Source organism: Pseudorca crassidens, chromosome 2, assembly GCF_039906515.1.
Source record: "Pseudorca crassidens isolate mPseCra1 chromosome 2, mPseCra1.hap1, whole genome shotgun sequence".
NCBI lineage: Eukaryota > Metazoa > Chordata > Mammalia > Artiodactyla > Delphinidae > Pseudorca > Pseudorca crassidens.
The window spans coordinates 171,231,713-171,252,100 of record NC_090297.1 but is presented as its reverse complement, the minus strand read 5'-3'; the positions used below and the strand labels follow the sequence as shown (position 1 = coordinate 171,252,100).

Genomic DNA, 20,388 nt, shown 5'->3' with positions numbered 1-20,388 from the left:
TATTTTCATAGCTAAACATGTTTGCATGCTATCTGTCATTGCCTAGGAGTCTCTTAACCTCCTCACATCTGGACATTTCCTTAAAGAGCACCAGGAATCTAAGCCCTGTTGGATGCTGACAGAAAAACTGATTTGAAAATATCCTAAATGGTAAGTAATTGGGTTATATAGGTGTTAATAATACCTGTAATCAAGTTTGTGTGAACCTAATTTGTCATAAGTGAAGCAAGCAAAAAATTATACAAACTATTTCCTGGTAAGATTATACTTGATAACAAGTCGTTATTTCAATTTTATGTACTTAGGAGCTTCATATTCATAATAAAAAGATTAATAAGCACACTACTGCCTATCCAATAAAGGCAAAATATGACACCAGGGCAACCCAGTGATTTCTGGATGTCTGCTGTTAGCTCCATGGGGCAGGAGGGGATAGACCAAATCCCACACAAAAAAAGTTAGGATTGAGAGGAGGAGTATTCTGAGTCCTCAGAAGAAGCCTGCCAAACACTTCAAACAATTGTTGGGACACCTTTAGGACTTAGGGTGGTGGGAGCCCTGTAGTCACTCTGCATCTAATTATGTTTCTTATGGTGACACAGTTGCAACTCAGGAATGTTCAGGGCTCTTAAGTTTCTTTTTCTGTGTCATCTTTTTCTATGTCAAGGTCAGTAGCAATAAGGGCTAGTGAGGGAGAAGGAGAAAGCAGAAAAGACAAATATTAAGTCCAAACTAAAGAAGGTGTTGAGCTTTGTAGGTGTTTTGTTTATAAATACACAATGTATTTTTCATGTCCTTTAGAACTTGCTTACCTGCTGCTAAAGTCCGTCCTCCTCCCGAAGCACTGGTTATACAACCAACTGAATTGCAGAGAGAAATAGTAAAGTTGTATATCCTATAAGGTTGTAGTCCTTTTACAATATAAGACAGTTCTTGGGATTTAGCAGTGTACAACACCTGTGAAGCAAAAAGAAATAGAAGTCAGATAATAGCTAATCAGTGTGAAAAATATTAGCTTGACAAGCAGAGTTCCAGGAATTCTGACAGAGGGAATTATTGCCAAGCACGATTAGGAAAAGGGATTATTTTTGAAGGGCCTCAACAAGCTAGGATTTAATTGATAATTGTACAATCACACTGCTTTATGAGGTAATAATCCAGTTCCTGAGTGGATAAATGAGGAAACCGAGTTATTGCCTCATAAAGCAGCATGGTGGTGCAGTTCGTGTCACTGATGGTACAGATAAAGAATGGTGACACTGTCATTGTTATCGTGAAAAAGTCCAAATAAAACCACGGGGCTTGGCCAACATGAACCCAGTGCAGTAATGCCCACATGCTAGGAGATGGAGCTGGTACAGAAAGATGTCACTACGTTCAATCAATCCCATCATTTGTTTTTTTTTTTAAAAAAGCCACAGGAAGGAAAAGGGGAAAAAAGGAAAGATTACTGAGCACCCACATGAAGTCAATTCTCAATTATCTTTCTTGTACAACTGAGCATAAGCAGATTGATCAAAGTTACATTTTTTTTTTGAAATCCTGTCTTTATCACACATTTTCAAATGAAAATAGCAGATTTGAGCAAAGGAGACTCTATGGTCCATAAACAAGTAATTAAACAATAAGCACTGAGAGGTTGTCCTGTCATTATAACCAGAATTGATCAAAAGCAACCATGTAAATTTGCTTAGTCTGTAGATACAAAGACCACTGGTGATTATATTCAGGAAAAAAAAGTCATTAAAATGGATAGTCTGACAGCAAGCATGAGTACAAAGCTATTTTTCTAAGGGATACTGATATACATTCATATGAAATAATCTTCCATAAATATAAATACTACAGCTAACCGTAAAGATTAATAACATTTGGAGTCAATTTCTAGATTTTGTTTTCCCTTTAGGAGTACAATAAAATTCATTTGGAATATGTGCCTGGGTACTGACTTTAAAATTTCATAAACTGAGAAGTTCTAGAAAGCAGTGTGTCTGGAATATAAATTATATTGCTTACATAACATTTTTCAGAAATAAAGGTGACTTTGGAGATTCAAAATATCTAGGAATAATTTAAAACACTGGCACCATTTTCTTGCAATTACATTTAGAAATCAGAAAAGCTTCAAACACTGAATTATTAATCCTTTTTCCAATTTTAAAATGGCTACTTAGGTTTTGAAGATATAAACTTTTTTCTTTTGTGCAATGTGATTTAAAATTTTCTAAGAAAAATAAAACTTTAAAATGAGTAAATCTTACTTAATATTGCTATAAGATTTATCTTATTTAGCACAATCTTCATGGGATTTAATGTAGATTTTTAGAAAATGAAATTGTTTCTAAGATAAAATACATTAAGGTATTTCTTATTTAATTAAAAAACTTGAATCATTTTTAAAGAAATTATTCTTTGTCTCAAGAACACATCATGAGGGAGGGGATGAACAATATGGAGGTTCCTTAAAAAACTAAAAATAGAACTACCATACGACCCAGCAATCCCACTACCAGGCATATACCCTGAGAAAACCATAATTCAAAAAGAGTCATGTACCATAATGTTCACTGCAGCTCTATTTACAATAGCCAGGACATGGAAGCAACCTAAGTGTCCATCAACAGATGAATGGATAAAGAAGATGTGGCACATATATACAATGGAATATTACTCAGCCATAAAAAGAAACAAAATTGAGTTATTTGTAGTGAGGTGGATGAACCTAGAGTCTGTCATACAGAGTGAAGTAAGTCAGAAAGAGAAAAATAAATACTGTATGCTAACACATATATATGGAATCTAAAAAACAAAAAAAATGGTCATGAAGAACCTAGGGGCAAGACGGGAATAAACACACAGACCTACTAGAGAATGGACTTGAGGACACGGGGAGGGGGAAGGGTAAGTTGGGACAAAGTGAGAGAGTGGCATGAACATATATACACTAGCAAATGTAAAATAGATAGCTAGTGGGAAGCAGCTGCATAGCACAGGGAGATCAGCTTGGTGCTTTGTGACCAGCTAGAAGGGTGGGATAGGGAAGGCGGGAGGGAGGCAGACGGAAGAGGGAAGAGATATGGGGATATATGAATATGTATAACTGATTCACTTTGTTATAAAGCAGAAACTAACACACCATTGTAAAGCAATTATACTCCAAAAAAAAGGTTAAAAAAAAAAGAGGGAGGGGATATGGGGACATGTGTATGCATATGGCTAATACACTTTGTTGTGCAACAGAAACACAGTATTGTGAAGCAATTATACTCCATAAAGATCTATTTAAAAAAAATTTTTAAAGAACACAAAATGAATGTAATAAAGATAAAATGTAGACTAATACTAATTTTGATGAAATTTTACTTCTTCTCTACATATAGTTGTTATAAATTACATGATTTTTAAGAGACACTTAGCCTAGAGCTTGGGGCATGTAAAATCATCACTCAGATAAACTGTGTCTTTATCATGTCCATAGACTCATCTTAACAAGTCTTAAAGGATGTATCTAATTGAAAGTTTTTTGTGGGATTAATCTTTAAAGAGGTGAGAAGAACTTTGTAGGAGTTTAAAATACTACAATGATAATAGCATCACTTCTATATATGTCATCTACCACATTCTTAGGTAAAGATCCTTTAACAGTTATTTTTACAGTAGGCTTTCCCCAGAAATTTTGGCTATTTATTTACCAAGATTATAACAAGACATGCTCAGGTCAGTGTGGATACAAATTTAATTGTTGAGAACATAAAAAATTTGACTTTGCCACTTGTGATTTCACTTTCTTGAATATATGATTAGGTAGATGAATATTTGCAGGAGAGGGTATAAGAGAGACAATAAAGTGACATATCTATATTCTTATTTTAATTCAGACACAAAGAAAAGACTCTGAAACAAACAAAAGATTTATATACATAAATTTTGTCAATATAAAAATTTTCCTGTCCCACTGAATATTTTATAAAATGTAATGTAGCCATATCCCATTAATAATCACGAATAATAACAATATCTAATATTTGTCAAGCTCTTTAAGCTCTACAAAAACTGTATAGATAAGCAGGAATTGTTTTCCCATTTTACACATGAATAAAACCTGAAGCACAGAGATGTGTGATATGGCAAGTAATTGGTAAAAGCGGGATAAAAACAAGTTGATTTCTGGGATGTGTTGTATAAACTATGTTTTTTTTTTTCTTATCTTAGTTCCTTGGAATAGAATATTATAATACAAGTGACAGCCAGAACGCATAATATGCTGTTGTAGCTGGTAATCCAAACCCACATGTCATCCACCATTCTGACACTGCTGGCTCAATCTCAACTCCTACCTATGACTCCTTGGAGGAACCTTAAGACTTGTGAGAGTAGAAAAATGTGGTTTGGTTTGCAGTTGGGTTGTCTTAGTATGTGGTTCATGAAGTCAAAAATGGGTGCTGGCTGCTCTATAGCTCCATTCAGGGATGGTCCTAAAACCCAGCAATAAAAAGAAATCCTTTCAATGGGCAAAACTTTAGGTAGTGCACCTGGTGATTTATTCTGTGTGGAAAGGGAAGGGTCCCTGAATTATATGGCTGTGGTTTGGTTGTATTGAACATGGCCATAAAAGAAAAAAAGACTAGAAAATCAGGAACTAGGATGTCTAGGGAAGAAGACTGTGGATAGGCCCATGGGACAGGGCAACAAGTAAGTGCGAAGATCTTTTCATGTCCTGTTAATGTCCTCCAAAGAGCATCTTCCTCAGAAGAGATGCTAAACAGCCAAGTATGCAGAATGACTTGTCCAGTTGACATCAGCCGGTCTTTGTCATTGGTCACTCTTATGCTGATAGAAAGGACACTGGTCACACCATAAACTGGAGGGTAACAAGAGCCTCTCATCCTCCAGGATTATTATAGATATCAAATGAATTAGTCTATGTACACAGTAAAGCCTCAGTAATCTTAACCTATGATCATTATTCTCATTACTGCTGGCTGGATATAACTCACTAGAAGGAAATACGTCACTACATATCCCAAACCTTGAACATGTTCGCAACCTTTGCTATAAGCTGTGATAAACTGCATCCCTCAGAATTTATTCTTAGGAAATAGAAATATGAAAAATGTACATATAAGATGTTCTTCTCAATGTCATTTAGATTTCCAAGAGAATTAATACAATAGACGTATCAATTGATTGTGGATTGGTTGAATCATTATTGTGTACCCAGATAATATGATAGTACACAGCTACTGAATGTCAGCTTCTTGCAAGATATTTAAGGATATATGCTAAGTGGACAAAGCAGATTTCATGAAACAAAGTTATACCAACTTTATTTCCATATACCCTTATATTAGGAAAAATGAGTGATATAAGTATTTAGAGCCTTGTATATATAAATATTATATTAAGAAACGAATGCCCCCTTTAAGGCTTGTATTGGGTTGGCCAAAAACTTCATTCGGTTTTAAGTAAAAATAAGACACATTTTTCATTTTCACCAAGAAATTTATTGAATGTATTCATTAACTGAGCAAACTTTTTGGCCAACCCAATATAAATGAAAATTCTGTCGGAATTCTGCAAATACAGAAAATGTCAATATGAAGACATAATTCAATTCTGAAAGGTCGTTAGTTGAAAATAACAATACCTGTGAAAACACCACCGGACTAGATTGTTGAGGTGATTGTTCAGAAACCATACTGACGTTATACCCCACAACTTTTCCTCTTGTCACATTATCTGCTGGCATCTCCCAGGACACATTGAGCGAGTATGGTGAGAGGGCGGAGACTGAAGGAGGGGTCATGAATACAGGCGCTGTTAACAACAACAGTAACAACAGCCAAGACAATGAACGCCGTATTCACAGGTTTTCAACCTGAATCCACACATTTATCCTAGTTTCTGAAACACCTCACTCCTTACGTAATATTCTAATTTTTAAAAATCAAAGAAGATGCTGGTGTGTATAAAAGCTACTCACTCACTTATTTTTATATCTGCAAGGATGTTTCTCCACCTTCACATTACTAACAAAGATATTTTCCATTTACAAAATTAAAAAATAGGAATTTGCTTGTGTTCATAAAAGTAACTAGTAGATAGCTGGGGAGGAAACCATAGGTCTTATGACGTCTTTGAAAGGAGAAGCCACAAAAACAGAATATGTCTCAGTCCACAAAGTTTTGAACAATGCATAGCGACATATTGGATTTCTTACATAGAGAAGTAATTCACTGAGCTCCTGGGAGAATATTACTCTTCAGAAAGAGGGAAATCGAAATAACTCTTTAGAAAGAGGGAAATTGAAATAACTCTTTAGAAAGAGGGAAATCGAAATTCTAAATAACCCCAAAGAAATTCGAAAAGTTTTCAATAAATCTGGATTGAAATGTTCAGGGACATACACATATACATTCTCCTCCTGCCATCCTTGAGATCTTAATATGGATTTTAAATGTGTTAACCAAAGGTGTATTATCAAAGGACCTCATTGCACTTTCATTAGCCAGTGACCCATACGATTATGAGGGTCCAGTATTGCTGTTTCATCCATTACTTTTCATTTCTGACCTTGACTTTCCCCTTCCAGAATGCCATGGCTCATCACTTGTGCTATCATGGCCCTATTATTTGGACAAGATGGCTGGGAGTCATTAAGAGGTGCTCAAGCACAATGCACATTTTATTCATGAAATGATTCCCTTGGACATCAAACTTGAAGCTACACTTACCCTCCACAGTCCGAACAGATCCAATTTAAATCGGGATGTGGGTTTCTTTGTATATCTATAGATTCAAAGCATAACAAAAGTGTAGTTTTTTTGTCATGGGCTCATGAAATTTGAAGTGTTTATAATATAAAGAATGAGGTGGAGGATTAAAAATATCTCATTTGCCTTAGTAAAGCTATCTTAAGAAAATTAAAACTTTTCACCATCTTTCCTTACCATATTGCCAACTGCTTATAAACACACTTGGGAATTATAGATTTTGATGTCTGGGATTATATTTTAAGGTACAATTTGGTACCTAAGCTATTTGTTTTGGAAAGAGAAAGAAAAACAAAAACAGATTTGTAAAACTGGTAACAGTTATATCTTTCACTGAACATAAATTGTACTGAATTTGGAGCAAGATGGGACATATGGCCAGCCCACTTCAGGACTGGAAACCAATTGCTATTTTTGACAAGCATTCCCAAAAGACTATAACTACAGTTAAGTCATTTTGGCGCCTTGAAGTAACAACTAAAACATTATTTTTTTCCCTAGAACTTACTGCAAGAACTTTGTGACCTTGAGTTATCTATGAAACCAATCTATGCATTCAATATTTCCTTGGTTTATGTAAATGTACAACTCTTGCTTTTCGAATGTATTTAGTGCTATTGACTTTACTTTGAGGCAATATTTTCATTCAGGAGTTTCCAAAGTAGAGTTCAAAGCATTAGTCTTCACCTGATTCTCCCGTTCTTCCTGTGGTCCAGGCAGAAGACACACTCCCAGCCATGTTCACAGCTAAGACTCTAAACTTGTACTTGGTGTACGGCTCCAAGCCAGTGACGATTGTGGTTGGTTCGGGAGGTTCTAACGCATTTTCACTGGCTGATTCTGCAAGTGGGTAAGGACCGAGCCAGCCACTGCTCTGAAAAACTCGACTTTCTGCTGACCTGGTTTCTCCATTAGATCTCAGTCTTTCCATGTATAGTTCATATCTTATAATTATGCCTAGAAAAGTGAAACGGTGGACAAAGAGGACTTATTAGACAAATGGGCTATTTTAGGGGTGGGGTGATGTTAGGTTATGTGAAGAGTCCTGGCTTTCCTTGTTCTTCTGACTCAATTACCTGTTTATTTTCTTGGTAATCCACATGATAGGTACTTATTAAAAAAAAAAACCAAACTACAAGTTGATAGCTACATGAATGCATATTACTGAAAAGCATATTCATGGAAAATGAAAACAGTGCAAAAGTGTACAAACACAAAATAACTATAATTTATGATAGGTAAATTCAATATTTTTCAGGATGATTGGTCATAATTTATACTAAGAATGGCTATCTCTTTTCGGAAATTTGATCACTGTACCTTCAATTTGTATAGTTTCAAATTTGGGGATTTTAATTTGATTATCTGCTTAACATAAGCCTTGTTTACTTAAATATTAGAATATTACAGTTCATTTCCACCTAGTTTTATCAAGTAACTTAAAAATCCTAAGAAAAAAGCTTTTGTTATAATACGCACATGATATTAAATTACTAAAAATCTATGAAGGTGTGCTGGCCTGTATAACCAAGGGTTCAATTATATAAGCCCAAAAATTAACTTAATGGAGTCAGCTAGCCTATATACATATTTTTTTGTATTATTTCATATCTTCTTCTTGCTTAAAAGAAAATTTACTGCTTATGGGTGCCCTAACTTGTGACACAGTCAAATATAATGCATTTCCTAAGTGAGTTTCAAATTAGAAACATCATTCGTGTTATGGCAGATGTCACTAAGAGCAAAGATAATATTAGCCTTCTAGGGGGCAATTTAAATGAGTGGAATTTGTTATTAGATTAAAGAAATATACTTATTCTACTAACCAGGACAAATAGTATATCTTTAGAAATTGTTTCCCAATTATGACATCATGCAGTTATAAAACTGAAAATGGTTGTCAGAATCTTATTGCACAATTCCAAATACCCAGATTCTCCTTCATGTTTTACCCAAGAATGGGAAATCCAGGCCTTGAATTCCTACCATTTGGTTCCATCGGTGGAGTCCATTCTACGTGAAGCTCTGTGGAACTGATCTTCCGCACCTTGGGTGGACCCAGCCTTCGGGGAGGTGCCTGGGCTGTGGTCACTGTCAGAGGGGTGCTGTGTAAACAGCCCCCGCTAGTACACGCCTGTACAGCAAAACGGTATTTGGTGAATGGAACCAGATTCCAGATGGTAGCGGTGGTTTCAGGACCTTCATAGGGAACACAGGGCTGGATGCCATCTAGAGGAGCACAGGACAAAATATATTTCTCGATAGGACCAGAACGATTTGAAGGTACAGCCCAGGTAAGTGTCACAGAGTCTGAGCTAATAGGACTGATACAACTTAAGTTCAGGCTTCCCTCTGGGGTCCCTGGTTTTGTCCTGTACGTGACAGCTGCACTCCTTGTTGAACCACTCAAGCTGCTGGTCTTGAGGTAATAGGAATAGGAGGTATATGGTGACAGCGCAGTGTCTAAGAAGTACTGAATACCTGAAATTTAAAAAAAAAAAGAAAAGAGTTACATTCCACAAATTGGCAAGGAAACATTTCTAATTATTTTTCTGTTACATAACATAACTAGATTAAACTACACCAATCCACTCTTTTGAATAAAAGTATGGTTCATATTTTTAAAAACTGAGATGAAGCAAATATTGGTTACTTTTATTGTGCAGTACAACATAAGAAAAGTGCCTTTTGTAATGATGCATATTTAGAAGCTAAAGCTTTTGTTTTGTTCTTTGTATGATATAGCGTCCTTTTTTATATGCTAGAAACCTAATGCCCAAGGTGATGGTATTAGGAGGTGGGGGGACTCTGAAAAATGATGACATCATGAGGGTGGAGTCCACACATGGGATTAGTACCCTTGCAAAAGAGGGCCCAGAAAAATCCCTCATCCCTTTCACCATGTGAGGACACAGCGAGAAGCTGACAGACTGCAACCCCGAAGAGGGCCGTCATCAGAACCCAACCGTGCTGGCACCCTGACTTTGGACTTCTAGCCTCCAGAACATTGAGAAATGAATTTCTGTTGTTTAGAAGCGACTCAGCCTGTGGTATTTTGTTATAGCAGCCTAAACAGACTAAGACAGTGACCATCTGAGTGAAGGGTTATTTTGACATTCTGTTACATATATCACTGCAAATTCTTCATGAAAATATGTTGACTATCAGACTAGAGTCCAGTCAGGTCACAGAAAGCACAGAGTAATCTGAACAAGGAAAGCGGAATACACAGAATGATTGAGTACAAAAGGGTTGTACTTACTTAGGGGACCAGAAACCTCTAAAGAATGCAGGAAGAGAAGAGACAGAGACAGGGAAAAATCATGACCCCCAGGGCTGAAGCAGAGCACCTAGGGAAGGAACAGAACTGGACGAGATAAGACCTGGGATGAGATCAGACTTTGTTGGACGGGGTGCAACCGTGGCCCACTTGACGGTGAAGTTCGCTGAGGTTCCAGGAAGGCAGAACTCCCTTGGAATCTGGCCTCTAGCACCTCAGGTGCTCTACCACAGAACTTATAGAGAAAAAACTTACTGGCAGAGTGCCAAGGAAAGCTGCCCATGATGAGGGGCTACACCATGGAACTCACTGGAAAGCCACCGTCTGTGGTACTAGGGGAAGATGCCACCTGGGCATCAGAAGAATTTACTGGGACTGCCATGCACTGTCTTCTGGGGTGCATGTTGTAGAACTCGCTCTTATGGGGCCAGAGCTTGGGAAAGCTGCCCTTTGGGGCCCTGGGGAAAAGCTGCCCAAGGGTAGCCTGGCAGCTGTGTACGGCTGAACATCACTTGTTGAGTTATCTCCTGAGAGGGGTGCACACCAGAACCAGGAAGAGAAACCTCCATCTCCTGCAGGATCCCTCCAACACCCTCTACTGATAGAGTGCAACATCATACCGGCTAGTAAAGGAGAAATGTTTACAGGTTCCAGCTCCATTACCACAAAGAAGGCAATGAAGCCAAGGTTTGAAACGGAGAGGCAACAAATTGATAATTTGTACAAGTATACACTAAAAAATCGTTTATGAGACCATGATCTTTAGCCATATTCTTGGGAAACATTTCCTTGGGAAGCATATAAAATGACTGATGTGTTATTTATAATAGGAAATGTTTAAATAAATTAAAGTTGAATTTCTTAATGAGTTATATTAGTCTAATATTACATTAATAGGATTCTAATATTATATTAGTTATTTAAAACAATAGTGATGAAGACCATACAGCAATATGAGAAAAAATATGAAATGTAATACTGCATAGACTTGATTATTATGCAAAATAAACTGAAGTACATATTCTCCCAGAAATTTTCCAAAATGAAATTCATTTTTGCACTAGAATGCTGGAACTGTGATGCTTTAATTTTTTTTCCTTTACATTTTCTTAATTGGATATACCACTTTTATAATAAAAAGTTATACAAATTCAAATCAAAATCAGGTGTTTAGAGAAATTATTGCACAAGAATATCATGAAATTCCTCTTTAGAGATGCACTGGGTCACAATATTGGCTGACCCCAGCCCCCGTGTGTGGCATTCTCACCCACCAGAGCTACATGGAGCTGTGCAAGTTGCCTGAATTAACCTTATTTTCTCACACACACCTTCATGCCTCGTCTTGTACAATTTCTTCCATGAGAGTAATTCTTCCTCTACTGTGGTATCTGGTTAATTCACCTCACATCACCCGCTTTTGCGGAACTTTCAGTGGTTCTCAATCACTATCTCTGCCCTCACAGGCATGGTTGCTTCTTACCCCTCCTCCACTTATAGGATACTCAGAAATATTCTAAAAATATTTCTTAATACTCTTAAGTCTATTCTGTACAATATTTAATATATTACTTTGTAATCTTGGTTTATTTATCTATATCTCTTTTCAATAATGAGAACTGTTCCTTCCATCCTTGTATTTCTAGTGGCTGGTATCGTTCCTGGTCTGCAGTGAGCAGTGAACAAAGCAGTGAACAAAGAATGAATGAATGATTCGTCATATACATATTTTTTTCTAGGAAATAGTATTAAGACCCTTATAATAAAAAACATTGATTTTCATCTATTCTGTTTTCATTCTTATCCCCTGCTTATATTTTCTGGGTGTTTTAGGTTTATTTCTCTCAGAGGTAACTGAACCATCTTACCCTTGTTACATTGATCCTTTGATGTGTATGGAATAATAAATGATAATGACATTAAAGGTAGAAATGAAATACCAGAGTTCACTAAGATACAGTGTTGTTTAAAACTCTCATCTTAAACTATGTTAATGTCCCTAGTGACGTAAGCAATGGTCACACGTAGAAATAATCTTCCTCTAGTTTCCCTGTGAAAGCATTTCCCTGGAGTAACATTTAAGGACTATCTCCCCACTCATGGCGACCCAAAGGAGAAAAGATTTAACCGATTGTGAATTTGGGGGGAAAACAAAGCAAAGCATCCTTTTCTAATCTGTCTTCCTGCAGGAGAAAATGTATATTTTCCAATCTGGCTTCTATCAATAATGACGATGATTTTTATTTTTCATTTCCATCTTATAGATGGAATCCTTATGTCTAGTTCCCCTTTAGTTTCAAACTCAAGTAGGAAAAAATAATATGATTTACTGACCACCCCTTAAAACTTCAATACTATCAAAAGTGTGCTATTTCCTACAATAGCTGTTCTCTTCACCCCATAACACATAAAATACCTATTGGCAGCCCTAATCGTGACTGCAGGGGAGATAGTATTAGGTGCTGATTATGTACAATCCCCACTGTGCTAACTTACACCTTTCTCTTCTACTCTTGAAAGCTAATTAGGATGCAAAATGAGTGAAATGTTACCTAGGGGAACCACTGACTATACCTTAACTTCCTTTTAAAAAGTTATTTATAAACTTTAAAATTATTCCATCATTATTAGCAGGTATTACTAAGAACAAATAATTTGCAAGATCTAAAAATGAAAATACCGGTGTGTTATGATCTTAGGTTGGAAACTACTGCCCTGGAGAATCCCGCAGTGCATCAGGCCAGCTAGGAAAAGTTTTATTCTAACAAGGAATTCTATAATGGTCTCAACCAAATGGTCAAACTTGCTTGGAAGACACACTATTAATTTTCTTTGAAAAGTCCAATGATTCTCCACCTATAATTCCAAATGCTTTTATTTAACCCAGAGATTTGTGTTCATATGACTGGATATAAGTACTGTTTCCTCTTCATATTACACATGCTATCCACACACTGGAAATAGAGTAATAAACATGAGGGTATTATTAGAATGATACAAAATTCTGACAGCATTAACCAATTGTTCTTACTGTTCAAATGCCATCATGCAGATAATTTGCATATCATTAATTACAGTGATTGTCAAGAAATGCCAGAAGCGGCATTTTTTAATGAAAAATAAGGATTTAAGAAATAATACCTGTTTAATAGGATTATATAAATTTCTGATTAGTGAACGAGCACACATTTATTGTGTAAGAAACTGTTATTTGGATTCTATATTAGTGCAATCATGAAAAAGAGCCAGAGTGTTGTACTCACATGTAATGTTCTATAAAATAGATCACTATATGTTACTATGTAAAACATGCCTCTGGGTTGAGGGGTATAATTGAGGTTTAATCTTACTATTGAATTAACCTATATGGAAAATAGAGTGACCCTAATATACAACTTAAGAAATAATTCAACCAGTAATAGTGTCATCTTCAAAATCACTTTCAATATTTTAATAACTCTCTCTTCTTCTATCACAAAAACTTAAGTTTCAGGACACCTGGATCATGCTGACATTTGGAAGAAAATAAACATTCTAGTAGCAGGTTTTTAGGATGCTTTGCCAACATGGCAGATGTAGACAGATGTTCCTTTCCCTTTGCAATCTGCATTATAAAGTTCAGAGCTTCCATTAACTTCAAAGAAGACTAGAGGCACTGAAGAGACATTTAGAGTTAACACAAAGTACTGAATGTAGTAACGTAAGTCATACAGAACTGGGTGCAAAATGTAACCTACTACAGTATACACAAAATAAAACTGTATGCTATGCAAAAGTTGTAACGCCAATCAATATGTCAAAACAAGGCACCTTCCTAAGCATTTTCAGAAAGATTATGGAACTTCAGCGTTTTTACATAGCTTTATATACTTTTCTAATTAACTAATCATGGTAAACTAGAATTTGGAAAACTGGGTCTTAAACAAAGAGAACAACATGGAAACCTGAATTGGAATCACTGTTTCAATGTTTCTTAAACTAATTTCTTAAACTAGTTTCTTAAACTAGCTTGTAGCTAAACATGACCAAAGCAAACATCAGAGAACACAAGGCTGGAAGAAAATTTCCAAGTTTTCCTTCTGTCTTTAGGGAAAAAGTATCTAAAACATCTGAGTAAATCTTTTCAAAGATAATGGGTCTAAATAGTTTGATTTCTACAAGCTCCTTCAAAATCTTCATAATAGTTTCAGGTGCAAAGATAGTCTTCATGGTTTGTTCACATCCTTATCTCAATTTAGTTCCATGTTGCTGGGTTTTACCTCTGTGGAAATGGCAATGTATGCATATAATTATACTATTTGCTTGAATGTTAGGACTCTGATTTCCCTTTTTGAAAAGTCCATTTTTCAACCTGAGAATTTAAAATGTGAACCCCTTATAATAGAAATATTTGATAAATTTTCTATAATCTTTATACCCAGAAAAATCATAGACCAGTTTGTTGTAAGTCTTCCAGTATTTTTATATATTTTAAATTAAAATATAATTCATAGATGATTTTAATATCTTTTAGTTACCTTAAACAGTATTTCATGGACATTTCCCATTCATTAATAACTAAACTAAGAGAGCACTTTATAGGTGACCATATTCTATAATTTACTTAATAATGCACCAGATTCTATTATGTCATGTACCATGATTTACTGAAAGTTTTTTGAATGTCTGACTTTTTCCAATATCTTGCAATTACAGATAGTGCAAGTTTGGACATATTTTGTGATTTGGTGTCCCTTTATGACTATGCATTTGAGATACATTTTCTAAAGTAGGTTTGCTGAGTCAAATGGTTTGCAAAAGGTTTCTCACATATTTTAACAAGTTATCCCATGCGAAAAGTCATACCAATGAACCCTCACAGATAGCCCAGCAGTTTATGTAAGTTCTAGCTTCTCCATATCCTCATTAATCCTGGAAAGGGTAATTTGTTTCCATCTTTGAGCTTTGATAAGCATTCACATCTTAACAAATAATAAGCATCTCATTTTCACTGCGTTTCTCTGATTACTAGGGAGATTTGTGATTCTCTCTCTGCTGAAACGCTCCATGCTAGACCACAACACGTCTCCTCAAGGTCAAAGAACTTAACTAATGTATCAGTTTTCAGAATATTATATCTTTCCATCACCAAACCTTGAAACTCACTGTATGGGTATTGATCTTCAATTGTGTAGATTTCAAAACCATCCCTGAATAACCTGTAAGTGAGCCAGTGGGCATTTGGAGAATCAGGTGGACTCCAGGAAACACTGATAGCAGAAGAATTTTGAACTTTTCCTCTGGGTGGAGGTTGCTGGGATGGAGCTAAATTACAATGGAGAGAGCATGTATCAGCAAAGGCAATCAATAAGGACACAAGTAAACTTAAGTAAGATATCCAGCAAAGAGGTCTTTCTGATTCAGGATTACTTTATCAAGAAGACATGTGGTTTACCAAGACATTAATAAACAAAGGGTATATACATCATGAGTTCTCTAAAACAAAGCTTTTTATCTATAAACATAAAATACGTTTGTAGGTCAATGCAGCTGACATGAATATGGTTGGGGGAAAGAAACCACAAAAGTTTACATAAGCACTTTTTTTTATTGAAGTATAGTTGACTTACAATATTATATTCGTTTCAGGTGTATAACATAGTGATGTGATACTTGTATAGATAATGCACCATACAGAGTTATTACAGCATTATTAACTATATTCCCTGTGCTGTACACTACATCCCTGGGACTTATTTATTCTGTAACTGGAAGTTTGTACTTCTTAATCCCCTTCACCTATTTCACCCATTCCCCACCTCCCCGCTTTGGCAACCATTGTTTGTTCTCTGTATCCATGAGTTTGTTTCTGTTTTGTTCTATTTGTTCATTTTTTTTTAGATTCCACATATAAATGAAAACATACAGTATTTCTCTAACTCTCCACCTCTTTCTTTGAATTTTTCAGAGAAACTATCCAAGGATGCATAATATTTATTTTCTACTTAATTAAATTAAAAGTTGATACACATAAATTGTGTTGAAACTTGAAATAAGTCGTGTCATTTTTGGATTTTTTAAAAGGAAGTTTTCCATTCCATTAAGCAAAATGTTTCATCTTGCTTCACAGAGCACAGTGTAAAAGAAAGAATAATAGCTGATGATACAAATAGCTGTGGATGCTAAGGATGTTAAATAGCCTAAATATTAGCAAGAAACAAATTAAATGTATTACATGAACACCAAGCACCTGTTAGAGTTGCTATGATTGTTTATAACACCTGTTAAAAATGCTGTGATTGTAACATAGAAAACAAACTTATGGTTACCAAAGGGGAAATCAGTGGGGGGGGGGAGGGGGGAGAAGGGTTAAATTAGGGGTTTGGGATTAAAAGATACACACTACTATACATAAAATAGATAAACAACAAGACCTACTGTTTAGCACCGGGAATTATATTCAATATCTTGTAATAATCTCTAATGGAAAAAAATCTGAAAAAGAATATATATAAATATATGTATATAACTGAAGCACTGTGCTGTACACCTGATACTAACAAAACCCTGTAAATCAACTATACTTCAATTTAAAAAGTGCTGCGATTCAGATGTAGAGAACAAACATATGGACACCAAGGGGGGAAAGCAGGGCAGAGGGGGTGAATTGGGAGATTAAGATTGACATATATATACTAATATATACAAAATAGGTAACTAATAAGAACCTGCTGTATAGCACAAAAAAATATAATAAAATAAAAAATGCTGTGATTGTTAGAGATCATATGTTTTCTTCCATCAGGCACATAAGAGCATTCACCTCACTATTTTAGTGATATTTTTATAGTATAAATATATACTATGAACACATTGTTTCTTATCACTATATTTTTCATAGTCTCCCTATTTTGGAGAATCAGTCTACATTGTTTTCCCCAGAAGATATAAAGGTAAAGGAGAAAAACAATGTCTAACTATATTTTAAGGGCAATCAACCACCAGTTTATTTACCCGCCTCTGGTTTAAGATGCATAACCCTTCATCCATTTAGAGAAGCATAATGTAATCGGACTTTCTCATTGAATAAAGTGACAAAGGCACAGCTTGCTGTGTTAACTTATTTTGTAAACCATTAATCTTTCTGTTGAGAAAAAATTTTAAATCATGAATCGATCAATTATCAATATTATTATATGAAATATCTGCAGTCACTAGGTGATAGTCAATGTTTCAGAAGAAAAGAAAATGCACACTCAAGTGATTTAACAAAGAGCTTAATAAAGAAACTCTTTTCAAAAGGGTGGGCAGAAGGTAAAGGAATCAAAAGACATGGAGCAGTACTCTGGGGTATGGTAATAGCAGAGCTCTTTCACTACTTCTGTCACAGGTCAAGACCAATCCCAGGCTCAATGATTCACTAGAAATTCATTCACTCATCATATAGTCCTACTCATGGGTAAGGTTTGTTACCACAAAAGGATACAGAGTACAATCAAAAAAGGGAAAAGGTACATGGGTAAAGTCTGGGGGAAACCAGGCACAAGCTTCAAGTTACAGAGGATGGGCTTAATTTCCCTAGCAACATATAAAAACAAACGTGAAATGTTGCCAACCAGAGAAGTTCATTAGAAACTCAGTGCCCAGTGTCTATACTGGGGACTGTTCATGTAGACAGTCTCTGCCTGGCACACACCAAAATTCCAAACTCCTAGAAAGAAAGCAGGTGTTAAGCATCGTATGGTCAGGCCACTCAAGAGGGCTGTCCTCTTGCTCTCTGTACATCCTCTGTTCAACCAGTGCCTGCTTCACCTACATCCTACTCAGAGGACTGACCTTCCTACATACTTGCCCCAGGTCCCAGCTAATGACTGTTCTTATCAGAGGCAGTGAAGGGCGTGGTCCACTGCTGGTTTCTTTGGTAACCGAAGAGCCAGCCAGAAGTAATTCCCCCTATAACTGGTAATCCCTCCCTTCACCCCCCAGTGAAGCCTACAGCCATGTCCTGCCTGCTCTCCCCTGCATACGGTGGGGTGTCACTCCAGGACCTTGCTTCAGACATGTAAGCTTCCCCATCCATTCAATCATTCACGTCTCTGTCATTGACTCCAGACTCCTTCTTTGGTCTCAAAACTGGGGAAATGGAGGCCAGTATTTCCTATGGGTTGCAGCCCAACAAGCATAAACCATGTAATCTGTACAAAATGTAAGGGACAGTGAGCCCTTCTTAAAAATTCTGAGGATGGTGGGAGCCATCACACAGTCCAAATCCCAGATGCCAGCCAAAGGCCAACTTTGTAAGCAGGTCTTTCTAAAGACAAGCATTCAGGCCTGCTATGTTAAGTTTTTCTCACACATTATCCCTAGCTTGAAGGGGCACAGCACTCAGAGACAGAAAGGGATGTGTGAAGAGCATCATCTGACCACTCATTGAAGGACAGAGTCAACTCAAGGCCAGTCTTACACTGAGACAGGGAGCTGGGGATTAAATGTTCTGACTTCCCTTTCTGCCAGCCCTCCTCCAGATGACTAGAAGGTTCCTACTTGTAGCTGAAGCCAACCGAGAGTCAGGGGGCAAGAGAGCCTGCTGACACAGAACATACAGAATCTTGGGGAACAGAGCAGAGTGAGAAGTATGGAGTAGTAACGTGAAGTTATCCTAACACACCAGGCAAAGACTTTCAACTAAGAGCTATTACTAATTCATCAGTACTCATGAATGATCTACTCCATTTGAAAGACATGAGATAATCCAACAATAGCATTTTAAGAAAGTATATCAAGAGCACTGAATTTGAAATACATAAAATTCCGTATCTTATGCATAGGCTTCCTAAAGACAATGTCTCTAAACCTATGGTAGATAATATTAATGTCACATTTTTCAAGAAAAATATTCAACCTAGATACATTCTCACTCTTCCCCTTTATCTTTTTTTTGGAGGGAATTTTCATCACTATGTTAAAATTCTAACTGTCCATATGCCTATTTAGGTATAGGATAGTGAGTAATAACAATCTCAAAATGACACATGAAGAGAGAATTATTTCCAAACAGCACCTTATATTTTTGAATTCAATGATTTGCCATATTTTGCTATGGTCACTTTGGTTGGTTGAATACTGACAGTACATTTGATCTTTCAGTGGATTTTAATTTAGGGCTCTAAATCCTGTTATTCTTAGTGGAACTTCAAAGACTCATAAACTGTCTCATCTACAGCACTCTCAAAGAGCCTCGTAATCCATGGCAATTTAATGTTTTTTAGTGAATATTAGTGATTACATCTAAAACTCCACATGCTCTCAGGAACAAAATAGATTTCAGAGTTAGAGCAATCAAAACTGACCATTAAACTATTTTCTAAGACGGCAAAATACTTTTGGGATGATTGAAAGAGAGACAGATGTTTCAGTCCCATGTCAAAGGATGTAGAAAATGATTTGCATTACGTGAAAATTTCCTTGACAACAAACACAATCATACACATATATACACACATAGGCTCTTTCAAATGTTTAAAGTTGATTACTTTTTATGACCATCTCTAACCACAATCTTGTCTGACTTCACAGTGTGAATGAATAGTGCTTGTTTGACATTTAATGAGAATTTTCAAAGACCTGAAGGTTTAGATAGTTCAGTACCACTCTAAGAATAAATATTTTGAAACCCTGGGCATGAGATAACTTGAATCCACTTTTTTGTGCTGAAAGTAGGATTCTGAGAAAATGATCATACACTCATTAATCAAAATTGCCAAGAATGGTCTTTGTATAAGGCTCTCTTTTAAGGAAGGAAAGTATAATATTGTGACTACATCCATCAGTTTGGGATTACATCCCAGCTTGGGAACTTTGGTAATTGTAAGATTGCAGTCAAATTTCAGTTGGATGCTCTGACCCTTTTCTTATTTATAGTAAGAAGATGATAATGTCTACCTCTGAAAGCCAAAGCAACTATTATAAGTGTGTTCTAAAAATTAAAGAAAAATATGGTAATTTTGTTTCAACAAAAAGGGAATTTCAACAGAGAAAGAGAATGTATAAAAACACCAAAACCAGAGTTGAACAGTATAATAACTAAAATGGAAACTTCTCTAGAGAGGGCTCAATGGCAGATTTGAAATGAAAGAAGAATCAGTAAACTTGTTATAAAGCAACAGATGGAACTTAAATATACAACAATATGATTTATCTAATCCAAAGAACAGAGAAAAAAATTTAACAAAAGTGAAAACAGCCTCAGAGATCTGTGAGTAAATGTCATATGTATAATGTGTCAACATACATGCAATGGGAAGCACAAAGGAGAGAAAAGACAGAGAAAGGAGAAAAAAATATTTGAAGAAATAT

General features: G+C 36.0%; 1 protein-coding gene across 1 annotated transcript in view; it reads right to left on the bottom strand.

The window, feature by feature from the left end:
* USH2A (usherin) overlaps positions 1–20,388 on the bottom strand; it is a 770,355-nt gene that overhangs the window by 566,575 nt on the left and 183,392 nt on the right. The window contains exons 15-19 of the mRNA XM_067729757.1: positions 15,199–15,357; positions 8,760–9,254; positions 7,461–7,730; positions 5,648–5,817; positions 813–957 (exon numbers count right to left, since the gene is read on the bottom strand). Coding sequence (XP_067585858.1) covers positions 813–957; positions 5,648–5,817; positions 7,461–7,730; positions 8,760–9,254; positions 15,199–15,357 — 1,239 coding nt within the window. The remainder of the gene's footprint in view (positions 1–812; positions 958–5,647; positions 5,818–7,460; positions 7,731–8,759; positions 9,255–15,198; positions 15,358–20,388) is intronic.